Source organism: Drosophila elegans, unplaced genomic scaffold (assembly GCF_018152505.1).
Source record: "Drosophila elegans isolate 14027-0461.03 unplaced genomic scaffold, ASM1815250v1 contig_814, whole genome shotgun sequence".
NCBI lineage: Eukaryota > Metazoa > Arthropoda > Insecta > Diptera > Drosophilidae > Drosophila > Drosophila elegans.
The window spans coordinates 11,321,249-11,345,049 of NW_024546167.1; the positions used below are offsets into that span (position 1 = coordinate 11,321,249).

At 41.7% G+C, this 23,801-nt stretch overlaps 5 protein-coding genes across 6 annotated transcripts; 2 read left to right on the forward strand and 3 right to left on the reverse strand.

Moving 5' to 3' along the window:
• Positions 1-893: 893 nt before the first annotated feature.
• Positions 894-14,401, reverse strand: LOC108138879 (myosin-VIIa). Of its 2 annotated transcripts, none has more exons than XM_017261409.2 (12): positions 14,178-14,401; positions 9,685-9,789; positions 8,579-8,839; positions 7,870-8,219; positions 7,601-7,801; positions 5,141-7,535; positions 3,596-5,046; positions 2,718-3,504; positions 2,087-2,652; positions 1,877-2,023; positions 1,693-1,813; positions 894-1,542 (listed from the first exon to the last, which is right to left on the reverse strand). In XM_017261409.2, exons 2-12 carry the CDS (start codon positions 9,700-9,702, stop codon positions 1,336-1,338), a joined length of 6,504 nt encoding a protein of 2,167 aa, XP_017116898.1. In that variant the 5' UTR covers positions 9,703-9,789; positions 14,178-14,401; the 3' UTR covers positions 894-1,335. The 2 variants fall into 2 exon arrangements, with proteins under 2 accessions (XP_017116898.1, XP_017116899.1); XM_017261410.2 differs by having other exon boundaries at positions 14,034-14,401.
• Positions 14,402-14,537: 136 nt separating this feature from the next.
• On the forward strand, positions 14,538-16,053 carry LOC108139044. The gene is made up of 2 exons (XM_017261661.2): positions 14,538-15,421; positions 15,482-16,053. Exons 1-2 carry the CDS (start codon positions 15,056-15,058, stop codon positions 15,635-15,637), a joined length of 522 nt encoding a protein of 173 aa, XP_017117150.1. The 5' UTR covers positions 14,538-15,055; the 3' UTR covers positions 15,638-16,053.
• A 49-nt stretch (positions 16,054-16,102) lies between these two features.
• On the reverse strand, positions 16,103-17,555 carry LOC108139043 (transcription elongation factor S-II). The gene is made up of 2 exons (XM_017261660.2): positions 17,238-17,555; positions 16,103-17,177 (listed from the first exon to the last, which is right to left on the reverse strand). The coding sequence occupies exons 1-2, from the start codon at positions 17,307-17,309 to the stop codon at positions 16,299-16,301; spliced, it is 951 nt and encodes a 316-aa protein (XP_017117149.1). The 5' UTR covers positions 17,310-17,555; the 3' UTR covers positions 16,103-16,298.
• A 432-nt stretch (positions 17,556-17,987) lies between these two features.
• Positions 17,988-18,764, forward strand: LOC108139029 (succinate dehydrogenase assembly factor 4, mitochondrial). Its single transcript, XM_017261638.2, has 2 exons — positions 17,988-18,208; positions 18,301-18,764. The coding sequence occupies exons 1-2, from the start codon at positions 18,154-18,156 to the stop codon at positions 18,603-18,605; spliced, it is 360 nt and encodes a 119-aa protein (XP_017117127.1). The 5' UTR covers positions 17,988-18,153; the 3' UTR covers positions 18,606-18,764.
• Positions 18,765-18,988: 224 nt separating this feature from the next.
• On the reverse strand, positions 18,989-23,645 carry LOC108139028 (WW domain-containing oxidoreductase). Its single transcript, XM_017261637.2, has 6 exons — positions 23,449-23,645; positions 22,878-23,387; positions 22,632-22,811; positions 19,545-19,674; positions 19,347-19,475; positions 18,989-19,280 (listed from the first exon to the last, which is right to left on the reverse strand). The coding sequence occupies exons 1-6, from the start codon at positions 23,538-23,540 to the stop codon at positions 19,092-19,094; spliced, it is 1,230 nt and encodes a 409-aa protein (XP_017117126.1). The 5' UTR covers positions 23,541-23,645; the 3' UTR covers positions 18,989-19,091.
• Between the last annotated feature and the right edge of the window lie 156 nt (positions 23,646-23,801).

Consider the following 23,801-nt stretch of genomic DNA (forward strand, 5'->3'; position numbering starts at 1 on the left):
TGAGTGCGATGATTGCGGTCGCTTCTAGAAAGGGGGGAGACAGCTATTTCTAAAAGTTCTCAGGACTGCTACACAACTTCATACCGACGGACTACTAAAAAAGTTAATTATCTTGAAAAATCTAAGTCTACCTGCCGTCTTAAGTCGTATGGCCTGCTGCTGACTGCTGCCGTTTTTCACACGCTGGGGAAAAATGGAAATTCTCGCAAAATACAATGCGTGGGAAATCGCCGGCGTGGGAGTCAGCCAAGAAAATCAAGGGAAACTATATGTGCAAGTCCTATATAAAATGTTGTTCACAAGACTTTGGACACGTACACTGCCTAATACACAGGTGGAAAATTCAAAGCCGTAGGTCAAGATTGGTTTATCGATTGAAAAAGTCATTTGGCAAAACTAATTATAATTTAATAGTATTTCGTATTTCTGTAGAAATAATTGAGTCTTCTTTTTAATGACCAACATTTAAGTCAATTTCCTGGATAAGTTAGCGTATTTGATAAGTCGAACACTCTATCCAATATCAAAACTTAATCTCCTTGCTATTGTTCAATGCTATTAATGATTCTAGATTTAAAATTCATAGATTTTATTGGCGTTTTTATAAGTCAGTTTAAGCAACTTTATCAAGAAGCAATTAAACCTAGAGTTATTGTTTTCTTAGTATATTATAAGTTATACAACTGTATGCGTTAATCAAATTTAGCCTCTAACTATTTGCACAACCTTTAAACCAACTTTCGGCCTTTCTGATCAGAAAGAGATTTTCTTCTAATTTCACTTACGAATAAAAAAATTTGTTTCACTTAAATTCACAGATTATTCCTTATAACAAAATTTAATCAATAGAAGGTGCCATTTCATCTGTCCCCTGCTAAATAAAAATTGTAAAGTAAATTGTATATAATTTATTTAATAATTGAACATTTCTATGTATTTGATACAAAACGTCATCAGTACAGATATGCAGTTAGGATATACAAAGAGATAGATGCAAAATGCGTAGATACAAATGCTTATCTATGGATATGTAAGACCTTTTCTTCATACAAAACATCGTATTTAATAATTTAATCGGAATGTGCCATAAGAATAACTAAGAGCATAATTGCAAAATTTATACAAATAAAAACAAACAAAATTGGAAATTGGTTTGGTATAATCGATAGCTGAACAAGGCCAAAATTGGAATGATTTCTCCGAGGAGGGAATGCAATTAGAACAAAGGGGGTGGGTATAAGGAATCACTTAAAACTAGAAAGTACTAGGCATGTATAAGTTATTGCAATTGTTATTTATAATTATTATAAATATTTGCGGTAATTGTAGGATTTACTAGTTGGCTCGTATTGTTCGATTCTTGTTCATATTGGTCAACATCAACGAAATATATGAAGTCAGCAGATCGTCCATCTTGTAGCCCAGCGACGTTTCGCACAACAGTTTCGAGCCCCTCACCAGATTGCCGATGGTCATGTGGAAATATGTATTGCCCGAGGACCAGTTCGAGATGCGTGTAAAAGGATGTGTGACCAATATATCCTACAAACAAAATTAAAGTCACAATTACAGGAAATATAGAAGCCAGCTTTATAAACATGAAAAATCATAATTAAACTTTTGAGTTAATTGGAATATAAAAAATTAATGCAACCCAAATCTATAAATCATAATCAATTGATAATTTCTTACCTTGGTCACTGGGTGTATGAGACTCACGCCGTGTTTGTTAATGGCTATTAGTAGCATTTCGGGATAGTTTGGTTCGGTGGTTTGTTTCACCTCGAAGAAAGCGGAACCAAAGGTTGGCCATCTATTCAATTAAATTAAAATGGTTAAGGGAACGATTATAAATTTTGTTTATAATGATCCCTACCTGTAAACGATCTTTAAGAAGGCCACTTTGGCATCTTCGGAAGTCATGCCGCCATCCTGGTTATAAGAGGCCACAATCGATCGTTTCCATTCGCTAGTGCTCTGCATTTTCATAATATCCGATGGAATAAGTTCTCTCAGCATTTGCCTAAAGCAAGAAACTCTTAAGTTAGTGGAACGGAGAGGGTGGAATATTTGTTGCTCAGCTTACGGTATGGCCTGCAGTTCTTGTTTATTTTCACCGAAGCGAACGCGAAAGACGAGAGCCGCCAGCTTGGCCGCCTCCTCCCGGGAACACTTGTGATAGCCGCGCAACAGCTTGGGCAACTCCTGGTGATAGTGGAATATGAGATCGGCATTCCGATCCTTGCCTGGCACTGTGTTCGTCCACAGTTTCTTCATGAAGAAGACCTGGTAGGTGAACTGCGGATTCGCCCCATCGCGTATGGGTCGCGCCTTCTTTATCCAGTCGGTCAGATGGCGTACGAAGTCGAAGAAGAAATCGCCTTCGGGCACCGAGATGACCTTATCGGCAATCTTCACAAACAGGGAGAAGCCCTCGCTGGTGCGAAGCGATAGGCGTTGCGAGATGTTGTTGCAGAAGTCCTTGGCCCGCGTGGAGCTGTCCACCTCGAAGGCTTCGTCCGTGTCGTCCGGGAAGTAGACCTTGTGGAAGATCTGTGTGGTTTTGTGCTGTATGGCCTCCACCTCCACCTGATGCGGTGGATATTTGCGTTGTCCATGGCGTATGGTCTTTTGCAGTCGATGCATTGAGTCCTGCCAAATAAGTAAATGAAGGTATTAATAGTTGCAGACATTATTGTATTGTTCAATACTATTACCTGTGAGATGGGATGACGCCGACTGCGCAGGAACAGCAGCAACTCCTTGAGCAAACCCTGCGAGCAGGCAAACAGTCCAGTGGCCAACCACATCAGCTCCCAGCCCCTCTCCTCGGACATCCGGTTGCGGTTGTCCGTCAACTGTTTCATCAGCTGACAATAGATCTCATCGCGCAGAATCTCGTGCTTAAGCGGTCCATCAAATATGTGATCCGTGATTTCGTTGCCCATCCGGGGTCGCTTCGAAGGCAGATCTCCCATATACTTCAGTATGGCCGCAAAGGCGAAGCAGGCTTCCTCGGCGAACTCCTCTTTGCTTTGCAACTTGCGTAGCAGCGGCGCCTTGATGGGATCCCGGGCATAGCGCCACAGTTCTTCACTTCGTTTCGAGCTCAGGGTGAGTGTCTTGGACATGGTGCGTTTCGGGGGCAAACGGAAATGGTCCAGGGCGTACTCCATTAACGTATGCGGTCGATCCCTTGGCTCCACCGCACCGCCATTGGAAGCCATGCTCAAACGACGTCCATGATGGGCCTCCTCGATGTTAAACAGGGCGAGAATATCCTGCGGTGGTTTACTAAGCGTCGGCAGGACATAGACCGTTTCGGCTGGGAAATCGCCACGCTCCTGGGAGCGATCGCAGCGACCTATGCACCAGCCGTTGTTAAGCACTGATTCACCGCAGGATTCGTCCTCGAGTATGATCAGATCACCCTTGAAGAATGACAGAAAACTCGTACCATCCGAAGGTGCGCGATAGTCCTGAAGGGCTATAACAAATTTCGAACTGAAAACAGTGAAAAAATGTTTCATTAATTTGGCTTCAGCTATAGTTGCTCTTAAATTATACAAATTTGTTAGCAAATTTCCTAACTCACCGCTTTTTCAGGCCATCCAAGAAGTAGACAACCAGATCTCGAATATCCTCAGCATTGGGACTCTGGAACGTGAACTCCTCGCCCCGAACCGTGGATAGACTGAATGTCTGGGTGAACACTTTGTTGGTCTTCTGACTGGATACGGCTGTGATTTCGGGGAAGCTTAATTCGAGCAGGACCTGCTCCTGATCGTCCACCACATAGACGCCCGTCCAGTTGACCGCTATGATGACATCGTTCTTGGGCAGATTCGGACCTGAGTTGCGATAGGCTTCGTAGAAGCGCGAAAAGAGCAGGGGCCACTTGTACTTGGCATAGCTGACGATGTCCTCTTTTATCTTCAGCGGCGCAATCTTGTCCTTGACATAGTAGGATTTCTTATAGGCCTGCAGAACCAAAGCGGCCCAGCGTTCGATGGCCTTGTCCACACCGCTGAGACAAAAGTCGGGTATAAAGTTGGGCAGCAGGGTGAACAACCGCTCCATGGACATATCTGTAGAGTATTCGATAAAGTATTGCTGCGCAGCAATCATGGCCAGGTCCTCCTCCTTGTCGCAGCGATATTCGCCAAATTTAACACCCCTAACGACCTGCTGGTAAATGAGGTTCGTGGCCACCTGATCGTGGGTGGGCTCGTGCCAGGGTGCAAAGATTTCCTTGCGGAAGAACAGACGCCACGGCGCGTTTCGCTCCTGGGCGCCCTGCTCCTTTGCATACTGCTCGCACTGTGAGATGGCGTCCATCACATGGTCGCCGCCACTGCCCAAGGAGCTGACTTTGTCGAACAGCGCTATGTACAGTGAGAAACCGAACTGATCTTTGAGCGTTATCTTGTCCGACAATTGATTGCACAGCTCCCGGGCCGTGGTGGCGGAGTCGGCCAGCAGAGTCTTCGTATTGCCATCCATAAACGTAATCGGGAGCATAATGGGCTTCTTCGATTTGGTGGCCTGCAACTCCAGCCACGAAGGCGGTTGATTGCGGGTTCCATTGTTGAAGGTTCGCTTCAGTCGCTCCTCACAATACGGCGCATATCCCGGCGGACCCTCACGGATGAAGGCCCTCAAATAGTTGACAAACTTCTCCGAAGGCGCAAAGCAGCCCACGCACAGTGAGAGCAGAATCCATCCCCTGGCATGCGAGGACTTCAGGGGGTTGTTGGTCAGCTGCTTGCATATCTGGCAGTAGATTTCGTCACGCAGCTCGGCTCGCAGGATGCCATGGCCAATGATGAAGTGCAGCTTCTCCAGGTTCGAGGTGGGACGCGATTGCAGCCACGATTGGTAGCTATCCGCCGTGTATTCGTCGTCCTGCAGCCGTCGGCGCACATCTTCGCCCAACTTGTTCTTTCGTTTCAGGGTCAGAGATACCAGTTTGTGGCGGATCGAGCGCGGTTTTTGCTTGAGAAAGGCATCGGGATCCAGGCCCATGAGCTGAGCCTCTTGGAATTCCTATAAATCAAGTGTAGTATCAAGTTTTTAGATATTTCAGAAAGATACAATTAACTTTTACCACTTTACACTGTGATGTAAAATCTTAACTCACCTTACTCCTTATAAAATTACGCCCCAATGTGGCCGTGACCTTGGACATTACGGATGTGGTATCCATTCGATCCATTGTATGATACTTGGGCTCCGGCATATCACCAGTGAACCTGAGTATTGTGATCCACAAGGCCTGCGCCGCAAGTTGATCGCCTTGCGTGTGAAGTGGAAGAAGTGGGTGCTTTAGAGCCTTCTTAGCATACTGATGATTCACATTCCCCTGAAAGTAAGTGGCTGCGAATTTCTGAAACTTGAATTCCGACAGATCTTCCTCATCCTCGGAGATGTGCATGGGTGCAATAATATCCTCCTGGTTGACGTTTTGCGCATGGGGCAAATCATTGAACACGGACGTTTCTCTACCGCCATGCGGAGTGGGTGCATCGCTACTGGAATCGGGCAGAAAGTCGAACATGGCCTCCACCAGTTTGCCATCGTCCACCGGCTCCTCCTGTTTGCGTGCTGCATCATTGATAATATTCATATTGACCTCCACTCGACGACGATTTTCCATTTGTTCCTGAATCTCCCGACGCTCCAGTTCGTGCAATCGATCTCGGTAATGTTGTTCGGCAATTTCCCGGGCATGCTTATTGCCGCGATGCAGTAGCTCCTGCTCCTCCAGCTTGCGAAGCTGGAGCACCTCGGCGAACTGCTTGTGCTCCAAGCGAAGTTTCCGGTACCGACGCATGGCAATCATTCGTCGCACATGCGACTGGATCTTGATGACGGCCCACATCTTGTGACCATACTCCCGCCTCACCAGATATCCCCGAGCATGGGCCTGCAGACCGACAATGTGACCCCTTAGATGGCGGAATCGATGGGACAGGACTCTCGATCGGATTAGGGCCTGCAAACGCATGTAGCCCACTCGCATGTTCCGGTAACGTTTGCGCTGGGCATAGCCCTTCCAGAATCTCTGCACTGTGATGGCAGCGGCGCGCAGGCGCAGGAACCTTCGTCGGTACACCCAACCACGAATGCTGCGCTGCAAAATGAGGATTTTTCGCGTCAACACTCGATCTCGCTCCTGTTCCAGAAACAGATCGTGGGCATCCTTCAGGAAGACCTTGGTGTGGCCCAGTTGATAGTCGGACTTGCCCAGAACCACGGCACAAATCCTTGAAGTAGCCGCCTGGCAATCCGTGCGATGAGCTGGCGGCACTCCGGGTATTAGAAAACGATACCGTTCTACGAACTCCCGGAATCCATGCCGAATGGGATAGCCAGCACGACGAATCCGGATCGTTTCCATCATGCCAGAGTAACGCAGCTGACGACAGCACAAACCACGGTCGAACATCATCGGCTTTTTCAGCTCGTTGGGTTTGATACATCGAATAAAGAATGGCTGACAGCTGCAGAGCGTCTTCATCAGCGCATCTAGCGATTTCCTGAACTGAGTGGACAGTGTGGGCGTTCGCTTCCTCGTCTCTGCACCCATTTCAATGTCCTGGGCAAAGATTTGGCGCAGGAACTTGTTGCCACTCTGGCTAACCAAGTGCAGGAGATCAGGACTGAAGGTGTCTCGGTTTTTGTCTAGAAATCCACGCGTATCGTAAAACACTACGCCGGCAAAGTGGTTCAATCCGAAGCTGGTGTTAATGTCCGACTTGGGCTTCAGATAGTTCTTGTGCGCTCCATGGGTCTTGTGCAGTTTGGCCAGCATCGTTGTATCCGTGCCCTTGGGAAAGCGGGCCTCCTCATCGATCAAAGCCATAATGTTCAGCTGCTTAATAGCTATCAAGTCAAGGGCATCCTGATTGTCCACAAACTCGATATGCTGCCAATTGATGGCCTCGTGGTTGTACTCCTCCTGTTCCAGTTTGAAAATGTGCTGCACAAAGAACTGCTGCAGATTCTCATTGGCATAATTGATGCAAAACTGCTCAAAGCTGTTCTGATCGAAGTTCTCAAAGCCAAAGATGTCCAGCACTCCGATGGCGTTCCGTGAGGTGCCGCGCGGCTTGAAAATAGCCGTGTTTATCTTCCGGACGATGTGCACAAACATTCGTCCGTAAATGCCCTTTACGAAGGCATCGCGCACATCCACAGATTGATCCCGCGACAGAGTGGACACCACCGTCTCGCCGTGAGCAAATAGTGTGCGACGTGTCAGAGCGTCAATCAGCGGCTGAATGGGAAGTCCAAGCAGTCCGGCCACACGCTCCACATTGATGTGCTCCGGTATCTCGGTGGCGTCCAGATTATCCACCACAGTTGCCTTGTACTTGATGTTGCCACAGTGCAGCAGGGCAGCCAACAGCTTGATAATCTCCCAGATTTCCTGATCGGAGAAGAGCAGAACCTTCATGGCGGATCGAATGTCGGAAAATTCGGCAGCATCATCGCGTCCCTCGCATGTTATGCTATTGCCACCAGTCAGATATCTACAAAAATGTTAAATTAAATATAGCTCATTTCCGGTTATTATTAACGTTAGTTAAAAGCTTACTTATAATCAGCAGCCATGCCAAGATCAAGGCGACTCTTCTCCTCCGCCGATAGTCCGGCCAAAATGCAGTAAAACACATGATAATTGCGTTCACTATGATTTTGGGAAACAATTCGTGACTTCTCCAGCAGATATTGTTCGATTTTGGCTCCCTCGATCACGCCATTGGCGCTAAAGTGTATGTCTATGTATTTGCCAAACCTGTACAAGAATGAATTTTATTAATAGCACATCTCAGGTCATAAATATTGTGTGCATTTAATGTTTACCTCGATGAATTGTCATTGCGAATGGTTTTGGCATTTCCGAAGGCTTCCAGAATGGGATTCGCCTCGAGGATTTGCTGCTCGATCCACGAATGCTTGCCACTGATCGCAGCCAGATACTGCAGGATCAACTTTGTGCTCTCGGTTTTGCCAGCTCCCGACTCTCCGGATATCACGATGCACTGATCCTGGCGATATCGTTTCATGTGCGCATACGCATTATCTCCAATCGCAAAGATGTGCGGCGGAAGTTCTCCGATTTTACGTTCTTTGTAGAGCTTGATCTGATCGGCCGTGTAGATAGGCAGGATCTGGTAGGGATTAACGGCAACCAATATGGAACCGGTATAGGTCTGAAAGTAAGGCGAAAGAATAACGTTTATATAGCAAACTTATAATATCATTTGGTAACAAATTAAAGCTTGTATTTGCGATAACGCTGGTCGTCAATCTAAATTTGGTTTATAAATACTTATACATTTTCTATTCTTAAAAAAGCACAAGAAATAGGAAAAAACGAAAGGTTCTTAACAGTTATTGGTCATGGTTCAATATTATGACTCTTAGATAAGACTTGAGTAAACTAATATGAGGTTTATCAGAATATCGCAATTATCAATTTTTCAATTCTGAGTACAAAATGTGATTGGTTTATTTTTTAGAGTTAAAGTATTAACTAGTATTTATAACTAGTAAATATTGATTTACTCACGTAGATCAGATTCTCTTTGTAGCGTATAAGCAGATTCCGCAAGATACCAGCCTCGTGCAGATCGCCCAGGGAAATCATGTCCTCCACTCCCTGGACGGAGGACGCGTGCATGGCCTTGATGCGGCGCTCGGGGGCCAACCAGACCTCGTCGCCATCGTCATCGCGCACCTGGATGCGACGACCCTCCGCGGAGACGACACGTGCTCCAATGGCCACATCGAATTCTCGCCCCGAGGCGGGCTCTATCCAGATGTAGTCACCCTGTTGTCGATTAGAGGCGTAATTACAATTTTTCAATTTTTTACCAATTGAATATTTTACAATTTGACATTCAGTTCTTTACGAGGCTGCCCCATTCGGTTGCCATGGACATGGGGGCCATAAAAACCTATGTACTGTTTGTTGTAAGAGTCACTTGAGCGGAACGCAACAAAAATAGCGATACCAGGGACAGACATCAGCAAGGCACAGTGATGGGCGAAAATATATGAGGAGGTGGTTTTACACAAATGTTTTACACAAGAACCTCTGACCGAAGGGCAGTTTTGAAACTAATTAATAAGGAAACTATTTTGAGGCAATAACAACTTAAACGACGATCAAGAAGTAACGAAAAAGGTTCTGACAACAAACATCCCGAGTTTGAGAGTTATAAATAAGGTTCTTACAAAAGAAGTTTAAGATATGGTTAGTTATTAAAATGTATTCAAAGTTAGTACCTTTATTAAGTATCTAAAATAATTGGAGTGGGGTTTTTTTTACAAATGAACAATTTTAAACAAAATTTGAATTGTACAGAAGACTAAACAGTGCTCTTGTTTTTTACATTGAAACATTTTAAGTAAAGCTTTCTGAGATAAAAATAAATACAATCAATAGTAAAATTTGTATATTAGTCTAAAAACTTTCTGTTGAGACTAGCAACCTGTTGTTTCACCCCATACAAATATTTTCATCCACCACTGTGTCAGAGTAATGGGAGTTGAAGTGAGGCATGGCATGAAACTTCCGCTTTTTGTATTCATGGTAGAGGAAAGAGTGTGATATATGGGAGTGCCTGGAATGATCCCTTATGATACTCTCGCTAATAAGGAGTAAATACTTACACGTGTTACAATCACCATATTCGTCGTCCTTCATTTACTGATCCTGCGTTGGCATCCAGAGACAAAAGCCCGTTCCTCTTCGCTGCTGCCTCTTGTATTATTTTTCTGTTCCAAAAGAGAACAAGTGGAAGAGTTAGCCATGAACAACAATAACAAAATACAAGTTAGCGCCTGCGGCAACTAAAACCGGCTTTGAAAAAAAAAAAAAATTAAGGTGAAGTTTACGGTAAATTGAAAGAATTCACAACTTGTCGCTGTCTTCGTTTGTGGTCCGTCGTCTCTTTGTTGTTCTTGCTATCATAGCGCTTTCCTAGCTTGAGGTAAACGTCTTTCTTTCCTCCATTTGGCCAACAACACACACTCGCTTACTAAGTCTTGAGCCAAAAGTGGCAACTCATTAACAAAACAAAAACAACAACGAATTAGTCATCAGTCTTAAACACATCCATAAAACTCATACTTTCGATACTTCTTTTCTTCTCAAAATAGGGAAACCGACCCAAACCATCCCATACGTGACCGAAAATCTTATAAAAAATAAATAAACCTTTACACCTTTAGACATGCAAAAAAGGCCATCGAGCTATTTTCACTTTTAAGCTTCAGTCGCCCCGAACACAATCAATTGGATACGAGAACCACCCGAAAAAGAGCGTCTAACCGAAATCGAAGGTCTCAATGAGCTGCGTTTGTTATGCAAATTACTTGGTTTTCATTGAAAATATTTACTTTCATTACTTTTTACGGCATGGCAGAAATTTAACAATACTTTTTATTTAGGCAAAAGAAAACTGCACTATCTGCAATTAGATATGTTTGAAAAGATGAAAGCAAGGTGTTGACATGGACGATTTGTTTTTAAGGAAAACAATTTCTGTAAATACAATGTTTAGGATATCAATTTATAAACATTTTTAACTTTCTACTTCAACTACGGTCTACTTCTGGTTTTAAAAACCAGAATCCTTTCAAAATGATTTCTTGTTGATCTTTAATTTGAAAACTCTTTTTTATCTCTTAGATTAATCATTTTAAAGTGAGTTTCAATTAATCTTTAATTTGTATCTGTGCATCACGTCTTCTAATACCCCGTTGAGACTCTTTTAATGCAATGCAATCAGCATGTGGATCAGTTTTTTTTTAACTAAACAGCTTTATTTTAAAAGCCAGCCATGAATCAGAATTTCAAGCTGGCGTCATTTCCCAGTCGGTTACCATCGCAACCGCCTTTCAATCGGACACCCCATCCATCATTTAACACATGGACTAACAGAGGTATGGTATCAGCCGTAGTATAGCTTGGAGGCGTCTCTCCTCTCCATAGTAATTGCAACATGCCAGACAAAAAAGCAGCACCAGCAAGAGCAACCAAATTTAGTGGCACACGGCGGCACGTATACACGTACACATACCAGTCTGGTTACGCTCTGCCGGTCAAAATACAAGTATAATGCACATAGGGAACCGATCCGCGATCCACACTCAAACATGACTATATAGCAACCTGAATTGTTGGTTAGAGTTCAAGCAGTTAGCTGATACATACACAGATAGCATTTTAAATAATATTGCCCAATATGCGCTGTACTGTTATCAGCACCCACTTTAAGGGTATTATTATGTCACTGTCTCCTAAGCCCATTAACAAACTCAGTTCTTAATGAATTGGAAACGTAAATACAGATACAGGTGAACCTGTAAACTATTTAACTAAATATTATTTAATTGGTTTATAAATTTATTTTTATTTTTAAAAATATATTCGAGAACACAATAAACAATTGTTACCAATCTAAGAACAACATACCTATATAAAAGATTTTTAAATGTGCAACATCCTTAGCGCACAAATATTTCCAAACCATAACAGGGAAAAGAAATGGGTTTCTAATTCAAGAGACCACTTTAACCAAACACGGTCGGTCATCCATGAATTATTTAAAAATGATTGCTTTGTACTCATACTGTTGTTATCAGAGCTCACTGAAGTGCAGGTGGAGATAAGCAAGAAACATTAAACAAGGTGTAAATTCGAGGTGTGCGGCAGACACATATCTCAGGGCATGACCAAAAACGATTAAAATCGTAAGAACCGAGAAAAGCGCGTCTAAGAATTTCCGTCTCTGCAGATTTTGCTTCGGATAGTGCATCCAATGACACACGGTTGGCACGTTTCAAAGTGCATATATGCACTCGTATATAAAAGTGAGTGAGTGAGTGCGTTTCGAGTGGAGTGTGAGTGATCCAAAAGTTCATCGAGAGTCATTAGTGAAAGTTCGTGTGTGGCTGCCACGTACAATTACGTTTTATGCCATCTACTCTACATATACATATATGTAGGCACAACCTTACATGAATCGCGCTTATAGCAATTGTTTAATGTACCCACTTTTTGTTCACTTTGACTTTGACACATGACACCATGTTGTTGTCACTTCTTGAGCAATGTGTGGTATAACAGCATTACAACTATTGTTTAGCTAAATCGACATAAACGAAATAAAAATCTATTCTGCATTTTATTTAATTAGTTTAAGATTTTAGTGTATTAGTTTGCTATCGTGATTTGCTTAAAGAGTTTATTGTTTTATTTATTGATTTATTGCATACATTTTTTAAACAAAGTTTTTTTTAATGTTTTCGGGTCGTACCAATTTTGGCCGAAGTGGAAATATAGTAAAGCTTTTGAATTTTTGAACAACAGTTTTATTTACAAGCTGATAACTCTTAATGACTTTTAAATAAATCCAAAGTTAAGTTAGCAATTTAAATATAAAATAAACTTAACGGAAGTGAATGCATTATATAAAAAATATACCTTCCGTTTATTTTATATTCTTGTGGAATATAATATTACGGAGTTTTCACTTTAAGGGTCGCGCACTTTTAAATCACGTTCTAAAGGGTTTAAGTGCTTCAGTAAAATTATATTCAAGTTTTGGATATTTTTATTATCTACGATTTTTATTTAAATATTTAGTTAAACAGGTACAATTTTGTTTAATTTTTGGCAAAGTTTTTCCATTCCAGACGTTGCCGTTTGCTATCAAATTCTTTTTCACACAATTTGTTTCTGGTTTTACCACTCAAATCTTCTAAAAAAAAATATAACGACTCACAAACAACAGCAAAAAAAAAACTGGGCAAAGTATTATGCTCATTTTTTTATTATGTATTTAGAGAAGACCTTAAAAAAGTTTCACCAAACAAACAGAAAGTCGCTGCGTGCGCGAAAGCCCCCAGCAACAAAAACAACAGCAACACCGCATTAATGGAACCCAACAACCCAAATGGAAACGCAAAAAAAGGTTGAGATGGGAGAGGAGAAACAAAAACCGGCTAATGAAAAGCGTTTATTTGAAAAAGGGTTTTTCCAATTGTCCACACACGAAATGTCCCGTTGTGCAACAGCAAAAACAACAAACCGGACAAACAAGTGTGTCTGCGTTGCGGTTGTTGCTATTGTCAATTCGAGAACTCTTGACCGCTGCACAAGAAATAAAATCGATGTGATACATCAAATTTAAGTAAGATCAATTAGAAAAAATTTAACTATCCGGATACCAGTTTTTTGAAGTAACATGTTTATTCATTAAAGTTGAAAAGCAGACAGATTATTCAAAATAAACAAAAAAAATTGTTCTGCTTACTTATCAAAATGAAAAATGTTAAGCTCTTTCTTGACATAAGGAAGCTTTTACCTTTTTTTGTTTTTTTTTTTCTGGCATCAAAGACTGAAATTTCAGTAGAAAACTTTCATGAGCAATTTTTATTTTTATTTTGTAGTTTTTTTTGTTAATGAAGTTGTATTGATCTTTTTTTTCTGTGTAGAACCCTGGTTCAAGCTCAAGGAGAAAGAGAGAGAGAGCGCTGGCGCAAGCGGGTGGGAAAGGGAAGGGTGTGGGGCAGAGCGGAGGGAACGGGGCACCCATAAACATGAATGTGTTGCACTGTGAGCCGCTCTTAACGCATATCTCCCTCTCGCTCGCTCTTCTGCTCTTCGGCAGGTGTACCTGTCCACTTCCGAGTTTGTATGTGTGCGCGAGAGAGTGGGTCTGCGTTGGTAGTGTGTGCATGTTAGTACCGTTCTAGCCAACGAAACCTGAAGCGTAGCTATTTAATTTGGTTGTCGGTTAAAGCAATAAAAATGCAATGCAGCCACGTCTTCGTCTCGACTAAAATAATAAAATCGATGATACTAAAAATCACGCTGATGATGATGCTGAGCTGAAGCTGTGACCCTTGTCATTTTCTCTGGCTGGCTTTTCTAGCTCTAACACTCACTAACTCACAGTTACACACACCGACTTGCAGGGTTAATGCACTCTTTCTTTCCAATCACTCTCTACCTTAATTGTTGCCTCAGAATTTGCACTCTTCTCTTTTTGGAACTGAACTGTAGGTCTCGTATTGCGGTTTAATTAACACTTTTTGGACCAGTCGAAAGCGGGATATTCTTTTTTAAAAACAGGTTACATAAATAGGTCACGCACCGACAACCGCAGGAAAAGTGCAGCGCGCCGATTGTTTAGTAAGCTTTTCCAGCACAAGTCGACCGAGCAACAGGTTAATTAGGCGCTACAGACTGTTTGGCATTTTCGGGCCTTATTGCACTTGTTTATTGGCCGAGTTAATTTGAACTTGCAGCGAAAAAGAACCGAATACAAATACGCCAACCGCGGAGCAAACTTCGAAACAACGATCGTCTAGAGGTGGATAGTAATTGATTAAAGGTGGAGAAACATCGATGCCAACACCGATGTCATCGATGTTTTTCTAAATATCGGTGATATCGATGTTTGAAATATCGATGTTTACCATCTCTACTCTGCATTCCCTCTGCCGCAGCGCTGCCTCCTCACTTAACTTTTCTGTTAAGAAAACGTTACTAAAATAAATATTACCGATGCTTACCGATTTGAAAAATATTGTTTGATTATTGGTTAATTATGATAGGATAAACTTCATGGATAAACTTCCAAAGCCCCAGACCTGCGATCAATTTTTTTATTTCAGAATCCATGCATTTTGTATACCTGATTATGGAACAATCACAACATTAAAATACCGTTAAATACAGTCAATAAATTCCATATTCAAATATTGAGTGTTGAATCGTTTTTAGAAACAATTAACCATATGAACAAGAAAAAAGCTTGTTTTTTACATTTTTTTTAATGTGAAAATTTGTTTATACATTTTATCTTAATCAGAGTTAAGTACATTCGTTTCTGTTTTTGCTTTGTTTTTATTTTAGTAATTACTCCAATCGAATCAATTTTAGTTTAAAGTCTAATTAGGGTAATAACATTCGGCTAAAATCGGCAAACAATGCAACAAATTATTCAGTGCATCCCGGGTAATAGCAGCGATGAAGTTTCTTCTATTGGTCTACGTTTTCCTTATTGGAAAATCCCACGGATATGTGCGCCTAACGAATCTCAAGTGTGATATCTTGGATAAATCTTTTATAGAATTCCCCGAATGCCGACTAAAAGTGCTTGGCAGGGGAGTTATCGGTGCAAACATCCATTTAAAGTTTCTGAAATTACCAATTAATAGGATGGTCATAAGATTTAACGCTTATCGAAAGCTCAGCGGCTACCACCCGTTCCTATTTAATGTTTCCAAGGACCTCTGTCATGCTTTGAAGTATCCGAACCGCCTGGATGTGTTATTCTACTTTTACAACGCAATTTCGCCCTATTCCAACCTTAATCATACCTGCCCATACAATGTGAGTAGCATATAAATTATAATTTTCTTTTATCAAATTAAATTATTGCAATCCTCTTAGAATGATGTTTATATCAGGAACTGCATCTTGAACGATAGGATGTTTTCGAAGGTTCCATTACCAAAAGGAACCTATATGCTAACAGTCGAAATGGACGATGGCATTAATCATTGGGTTTCCACTGTATCCGTCTACTTTGATATTGATGTGGACTAACTATGGGGAGAAAATATTATAATACTCACAACGATGCAGATAACTTATATGTATATAACTATAAATAATTTGTTTCTTTCTTTTATACAATAATCTTGTTTTGTAATAGTTCACATATGGATTAAATTTAATTTCAAATAAAACATACATATTATTGTTTGAAACTTGTTTATGGCCATCCTCTTGAAAATTAATACAATTTTGACTTTTCGCTTTTAAAAGAGCTCCATCATTTAAAAATATAAAACAAAAATTCTTACACATACATATATGTAATTTTTATTACATATTTTAAAATACTGATTTTTTTAATTTTAGTTTTCCTTTGTTTTATAAAAACTTCGATATTCTTGGAAAAAGAAAAACGTTCAGATTGTCAATACGAAAGTATTGACGTTATCAGCGGCATGGGTGTTATCACCGGCATTTGAACAGGCAGAAAACTGATTGCGGCGGCAAGGCGTCTACGTTTTATCAATAGTTAATGTTTATTGAAATTTATTTTCTTTTCGTTTAGGTGGTCAGAGTAAGCGCCTCCACGTGTGGGCAGCAGATACAAAATTTCTCCGATTTTCTCACGTCGTGTCTTTACAATGTTTATAAGAATATGAAGGATGTGTGTGCGGTGTTTTGGGAGTGTTTATTGGAACTGATATGGGAGTTAGCAGAACTTCCATCGGTTGCCGCACTCGTTGCACATGACAAAGGTGGTCATCGGTTCATCAGCGGAACGGGTCTGCAGCTGGTTGTAGGTGCAGTTGCGCTTCTTGCACTTGGCGCACTTGAGGAGATCGGTCTTGGTGCCCTGCACGGTGGCCAGCTGGGCATCGTTGATGGCCTCCTTGACGAACTTTTCGCGAAGCTTCTTCATCTCATCGCTGGCCATCTCCTCCGGTGTCATTTTGGCCAGCTGCTTGGCAGTGACGGCGCCGCACATGAAGTTACCGCGAAGTCCGGGGTTCTTCGGATCCTTGAGGTTGGCCACGCGCGACCTAATGCGATTCTTGTACTTCATGTCCGTGTTCTTGAACTCCGAGTAGATGGCATCCTCCAGTTCGGCGGCCATTTCCTCCGGCTCCCCACATCCTTCGGGCACTTCGCCAATCTTCAAAGCGGCGGCCAGCATTTCACGGCACTTGATGCGCACGGCATCCGTCATGCCGCCGGAGGGGAAAGATGACTGTGAGGATGAGGAGGCCTTCTTCTCCTTGTCCTTTGAAGAGCTGCTGCCGCTGCTATTGGACTTGTCCTTGCTGGAGGAGGACGAAGAAGACTTGGCGGCGCTCGAGGACTTGGAGACACTGCTGTTGTTGGAGGCGCCCTCCTTGGAGGAGCTGTGGTTGGGCGTTGTGGGCGCCGGGCTGGCCAGGAAGCGCTTCCAGTTCTTGATCAGGGTCTTGGCCAGGGCAATCACCTCATCGTCCTTGCTGCTCTTGCGCAGTTCATTCACCGTCATGCCAATTCGCGTCTTGGTCAGGATTTCCAGGTTGATGTTCAGCGTTTGCAGGGCCTTCAGCAGGTCCAATGCCTGTTCCTGTCCCTATATAAGGAATACTCTTGTTACAAATGTAATAAAAGTCTTTTAACGAGGACCACTCACCGAGCCATCGCTGGACGTCGATATCTTTAACATCTTCTTCTGGATCCGAAATACTTCCTCCTCCACGCTCATTTTAGCCGACTGTATCTGCTGGGCATATACGGTGTTACGGATCAGAGGTTAGGTTAACTGTCGTCGGCGACCGGCTATGTGCTTCTTTGTTTCGGGCCTGGTGACTGATTCTTCTAAGCAATTGGCTTATTATCTTTTTTCCCTCCAATAAAAGTTGTTTACTATTTTTTTTTTCGTTTCTCTATTCGCGGAACGAGTATGGAGAATACCCTAACGCGTTTTAGTAGTACCGCATAGAGGCTTGTCAAGAAATACCGACCCATGGCGCACACCATTAACTTCCATCTGGAAAAACCAACCAATTGAAATATCAATGTTACCGTTAATTGGAAGGAAAACGCATACAGTGGGGCATTCCAAGTCCAGCAATAACTTAAGAGCCAACAATTGTTTATTAATTCCAAGCACTTTCACAAACTTATAAACAGTAAAGAAATAACAATAATAATTTTAATAAATGAATTTATTCTATAAACCTACATTCTTTTGTGTTTAACGCTTATCGTTGCCAGACCGTCTATGGTTGCAGTCCAAACTAATTAACTATCAAAGTCTTACACCTAGGTTGGTGTCACCGCTTGTCCGTGTGCCATATTTAGTACATTTTCAGAGTCAGCTGATCTTCTACCAAAAAAAATAAATAAAAGAACGAAGCAGCGGCGAATCGCGGGCTATAAAAGCAATACCCAACCTCCTATTTCAATTCAGACGTGCACAACCAAGCGAGTGACAATAACTGCAAAGCGACAGTGAAACTTTCAAGTGAACAACTGCGAACTATAAGTTAAAGACTCGAATAGTTGCCGGCATCTTGCATAACTGATAAAACGCAAATCCAAACAAAATGCAATCCATGGCCAGACAAACGGCGCGAGCCCTTCCTCAGATGGGCAAGCAAGGTGTGTTGTGTGTGTGCTTTAGCTTAAGCTTTAGCTTTAGCCAGTGTCCACTGTGCAGTGCTGATCCTAACGATCTATTTCCGATTTACCAGTAAGCTATCTCTCGACCAGTGGAGCCTGGAGGTCAGCAGCCGCAGGCGGTGGCGACATGGTGGTGGAGATCAAAGAGCCGAAGACCCGAACCGAGAAGCTGATGGCCTTCCAAAAGAAGCTGCGCGCCAAGACGCCGCTGGGCAAGCTGGACGAGTTCTCGCGCCATCCCTACCAGGAGCAGGAGCCCCTCAAGCCCTGGCCCAACCAGACCAATCCGTATACGGGCGAGATCGGCGGACCCGCCGGACCGGAACCCACGCGTTACGGCGATTGGGAGCGCAAGGGTCGCGTCTCCGACTTCTAGTCCCCAAAGAGTTCCTTAGCTAGTACCTAGGCTGTTATTTAAAAATCTACCATTTAAGACTTGAAAAATCAAACAAAACATAAATGTATACTCGTGGAATACTACTTATTATATAGTGTAAAAAAAAATACATCATATTTTTAAAGTTAAAAAAGATAATTGCGTTGTACTTATTTGGCCGTCTCTAAAACCAAAAAAAAAATGAATCTATTTCAGAAATGCAACATTAATAATATTCATAATTGAAAATCCATTGAATTAATTTTCATATCCCCTTGAAGATTTTTTGTCCCCATTTTCTGGTATCTCAATTTAAATACATATAGCTTGCAATTTAAATTGATTTCACCAGTTTCTCCCTTCTTTTATTTAAAAGATTCTAATTTTGTATTACATTTTAATGATTATAAAGGCCATAAATGCACCGGTTAGCTCTTGTATTTGTATATAGTGTATAAATATATTAAAAGCTAAACAAGAGTATGGTTAATGCTGTTCCTCCTGCAGAAGCTCGGAAATCAAGTTCTCACTCAGTTGCCAAAGTTGCTGCTGCAGTGAAGTACTTTTAGACAATTTACTGGGTTCACAGAAGAAGCAGTTGTTGAAGTACAGTCCGGACAACCCCGTCAGCTCGTTGGCTGTGGCACAGTAAATACTTGTGGCAGCAGCTTGTTGCTAATATTGAGTAGATGAAAATAAGTCGTAAAAGTTGCTCAAATAAATATACTTTCTTCAACCCACCAAAGACTTGGTAAAGGGACGCACTATTGCAAAGAGGAGCCGGTAAAACCAATAGTTTCGCGACAAATCGGTGGATACCATATTGCCCGGATGCACACTGAAGACGGAAATTCCTCGCTGCTTCCAGCGCTGCAGAAAAAGGTTAACAAATTGCATCTAATTGACCCGGTTTAAATCGCATTTTGGGGCATGACTCACCTGGGCGAGTTCCTGGGCGAACAAAACATTGCACAGCTTGGCATTGTTGTACGCCATCATGCTCCAGTATTTCTCGGGTGGCGGAGAAAGATGATGCACCGCCAGATTCTCCACGGGCAGATTGGCGAATCTGCAAGGAGGGAAGGGGCTAGTATTGTAGATTGCTTACGACGCATTTCCTTGTCAGTCCCACTCGAGGAGCAACATACACATTCTTCGTCCAGCTAAACCCACTGGACTTTGCCCTCGCCGGCCGACAATCGCAAAACGAGTCTTGATTGGCATATCTGCTGGCATAGCCGGCTTCGAAAACGCTCTTTGTTAATGAGATGCAGAGGGCATAAACAGAATCAACAGAGTGCAAGTGCGAGTGCGAGTGCAGGGCACTGAATAGTGACTAATAGACCCACGGACAATGGCGACAACAAGTGGCTGGCGAAACAAAGCCACACAATAAACAAGGACACTCGGATATGAATATTGAACTCTATGATGAACCCACTATTCTCCCCCATTTTACGGGGGAAGCTCCAACATTTTCAAAGAGTAGCGCATGCGCAGGTCGCATACACCCCGCAAAAATAAAGCCGCAACATGAAAACATTTTCTATCTACAACACATTTATCTGCGCACATTTTGGACTTTGGATTTGTTTTCATTTTATTGAGTCTCTGCGCTCGGCTTGGGGGCGATGTAAATATAACGTCGCAAAATGTATGCAAATTCTTATTTATTTATAAGCTATGGACCGTACACGGCGTCCATAATAAATATAACCCGTTGTCGCTGTTCTTTCTTGTTGTGGTAGGTACTGGCTAAGCAAGTTAGTGTTCTTTATTTGGTCTGGATGAATATATTGAATCAGCAAATTATGGCTGATGAAAATCATTTAAATTGCTAAAACGATAATTTGTTTGTTTACCCTTTCACTGTGATTTTTAGTTAGCAGTGGTGGTAAGAAGAAATTAATTTTATTTTACAAACATTTAAAAACATATTTTATATCTAGATAAGTTATTTTTCTTCTGTGCATCACAGAATACATTTAAGTAAATTAATCATTTCTGCAGTTTGATGTGAAAAGAATTTCAATTGCACAAACAACCAATTTGTTTGTGTGCCATTCGAAAGTGACTATCAGTTAGCACCGACTTCTCTGATAGCCTCGCATTGACCCCAATAGGAACCGAACGTAATTCATCATATCGGAGCGCTTTTGGTGGCATACATGACTATCTGCGAGTACTCCAAACGGCGCACGAGACTTTTGTTGCACGTTTGCCCCGGCTGAGATACCAAACCAAAAATGTTGTACGTGCGCAAAGCAACGAACGCACCAGATACAAAACCACCTCCAATAACAACTAGGTACATCCACCACTTCAGTTTAATTTCATCTTATGCTTCATGCGTTGCTTCACGAGATTCGTTCACCAATGATTTATTTGTTAAGTGGCAGCTTGCACAGTGGGTTTAGGGTTCCTAAATTAATCAATCTAATTAAGCGAGTTAGCGCTGATTAGGGGAATTGACTAGGGGTGACTATTTTTACCAGCAGAATCTTCGGAAGTGGCCTTTCTTTCGGAAATTTGCAAACCAATTGACATAGTAACTTTATGTGCAGAATTTTAAAAATAAATGTTCTTTAATAATTTTGTTAAAATCAGATATCTTTTATAAGACTTTTTTTTTATATTAAAAAACTTTATTTCAAGATAAAAAAAATATTCTAAACACAGTTTTAAAATGTATGTATTTTGATAGACTGAAAGTCGTAATTATTAATGTGTTTAGTTGCTTTCTTGAAAAAAAGATTTTTAGAACTATGGAACGCTTTTCATTCCACTGTGCTGGGATCTGCACGTGAGGGTGATCATATTGCTTTTATGTACAAACCAGAGAGGGGAACGGGTAGACTGGGGAAGTGGTTATGGTTTTGATAATACAATCACAGCTGCGTCAGAGTCGTAATTATTTTTCTTTCGGTCTTTGTTTGCTTGCGAGTGCGCAGCTCAAAATGTAATGCAATGGCTGGGAACAAATAATATCTTCCAAGCTAAGTTTAATAACGTTTTGCCTTGAAATCGGACCAAACCGAAAACATCTATTGTAAACAAAACTCGAGATGTGGGCAAGCAAAAACACATTTTGGAAAACGCTACACTAGCCATGCCGGCTGAGGCGGAATATACATATTTATTTCTGGCCTGGGCTATGAATAGTTTGGCCCCAAAGCGCGAATAGAAACCGGTCGGTCCAAAGTCCACATTGTGGATTCACAAAAGTGCAGTCAACTTGCAAAAATAAAAGAAGACAACTTGGAATGCCAGACACATATTCAAGTATAAATTGTGTCGACTAGAATGTATCCACTATGATACTAAACTTTTTGGGAAAATTTTAAAGTTATTGTTTATTTATTTTGGCTTTGATGTGACCAAAACTGTTTAATGAGTCGCACTTTGGACATTGATTAAGTTGGATTTTAAAATCCAAATTTCTAATCACCTTCCCTCAATTATCTCATAAATAAAATTAAATATGGAATATGACATGTCCCAAATTCAAATTCAATTAATTAAAATCCCCTTTTTCATATTGTAAAAAACGGGTTGCATGAATGGCAAAAGATTGAGGTAAAAAAAAGCTCAAACTGTGAAACCAGATTTACAGTACCAGCAATAAAAAAAATGTAAGTGATCAAAGACGTCTAACTTAACCGGATTAAATTAATCGTTTAAAGTTATTTATATAATATAGTTATAATTCAAAAGCAGACAATAAGTTTTTAATTTCAAATACTTTTTGAACAAAAAAAAAAAGGAGTGAAAAAGTGTTGGAGTTAATGGTTGTGAAACGAATAAAAATACTAAAAAATAAATAAAAATACAACTTTTATCTTTGCAGTTAATCTAAAGTTTTTATCTACTTTATGGCTTTTAAAAAATGTAAAGTAAATATTTCTGCCGAAATGGTCGATATGGACTAAAAGTAAGATTATATGTATGTATTCAAACATTCTATAACCGTTGTAACATATTCCCCTCTATCAATTTACGTGCTAAAGTGTATAAATTGCGATTTACCTGTGCGATTCGGATGACAGCACAACAATCCGTGTTTTGTAATCAAAAAGAGTCTCCAGTTGCAAAGTCAAGTAGAAATGCGACAGGTGTGAGACCTGGAATGTGGTTTCTAGACCATCCTCTGTTTTTGTGTGGGGCAGTGCAAATACGCCAGCGTTCAGAATTAGATAATCAATGTGGCTTAAATTAATATAGAAAAATCAAATTAGAAAGTGGATTTTGGGATTAATATGAATAGTAGCTAACCTCACGGTCTGTTTGATTTCATTGACAAATCGCTGAACTGAACGCAAGGAGCTGAGGTCAAGGGCTGCGAAACGGCAGCGGGCACGGGCAGCCGGTCGTTCCTGGGAAATCCTGTCAATGGCCGCCTCCGTGGACGTCCTGTTTCGGCAGGCGAAGATGATTTCACAGCCGTGTTGGGCCAGTGAGCGAGCCGTCTCAAAGCCTATGCCACAATTTGCACCCGTAATCAGGGCCGTGCGTCCGTGCAAATCCTTGCCGTGCAGCACCTGAAGGGCCGTCGTGCAGGAGTCGAATCTCTGGCGCACCTGGGCCACGTTTTGGGTGGGCTCCTCCACGGCGAAGGCCAAACGGGGATCGACATTGGTTCGCTGCTGCGTCTCTTTGTTGATAAACATGAAACGCTTTCCCTGCTCATCGTAGTACTTCTCCCAACCCAATGGCAGTTCCCCAGTAATCCGCTTGGAGCGTCCCGTCCGCGGATGTGTCCACTGCGACGTTTTAGCCTGCTGACTAATGGGAAAATATGGTTTTATTAGCTTTTGTTTATGACTCCACTTGACCCTTGGCTTACTTCACATAACAAACAGTTCCGTCATCGGTGGCCCGCTCCTCCCATCCGGGTGGCAGCTCATCCTCGCTATCTGTGTCGGGTAGGGAGATCATCTCGATTGGAATTTGATTTAATCTATAGCCTTATTTACTTTAAAATTTAACTTTTTTGGGGAAACCAATTTCCAAGACGGCGCCAGCTTAAAACAGTGTTGGAAAGTTTGCGAGGATAAACAGCTGTTTGGTTTAACAGAGGCGCAGCCGATTGGTTAGCATAACCGTTTGGCTAACATAAACGGTTAACAGTAGCCCATATCATTGAGCAATTGTATATTTAAAATTAAAAGATTATGAGGACATGAAGTTAAAGATGTT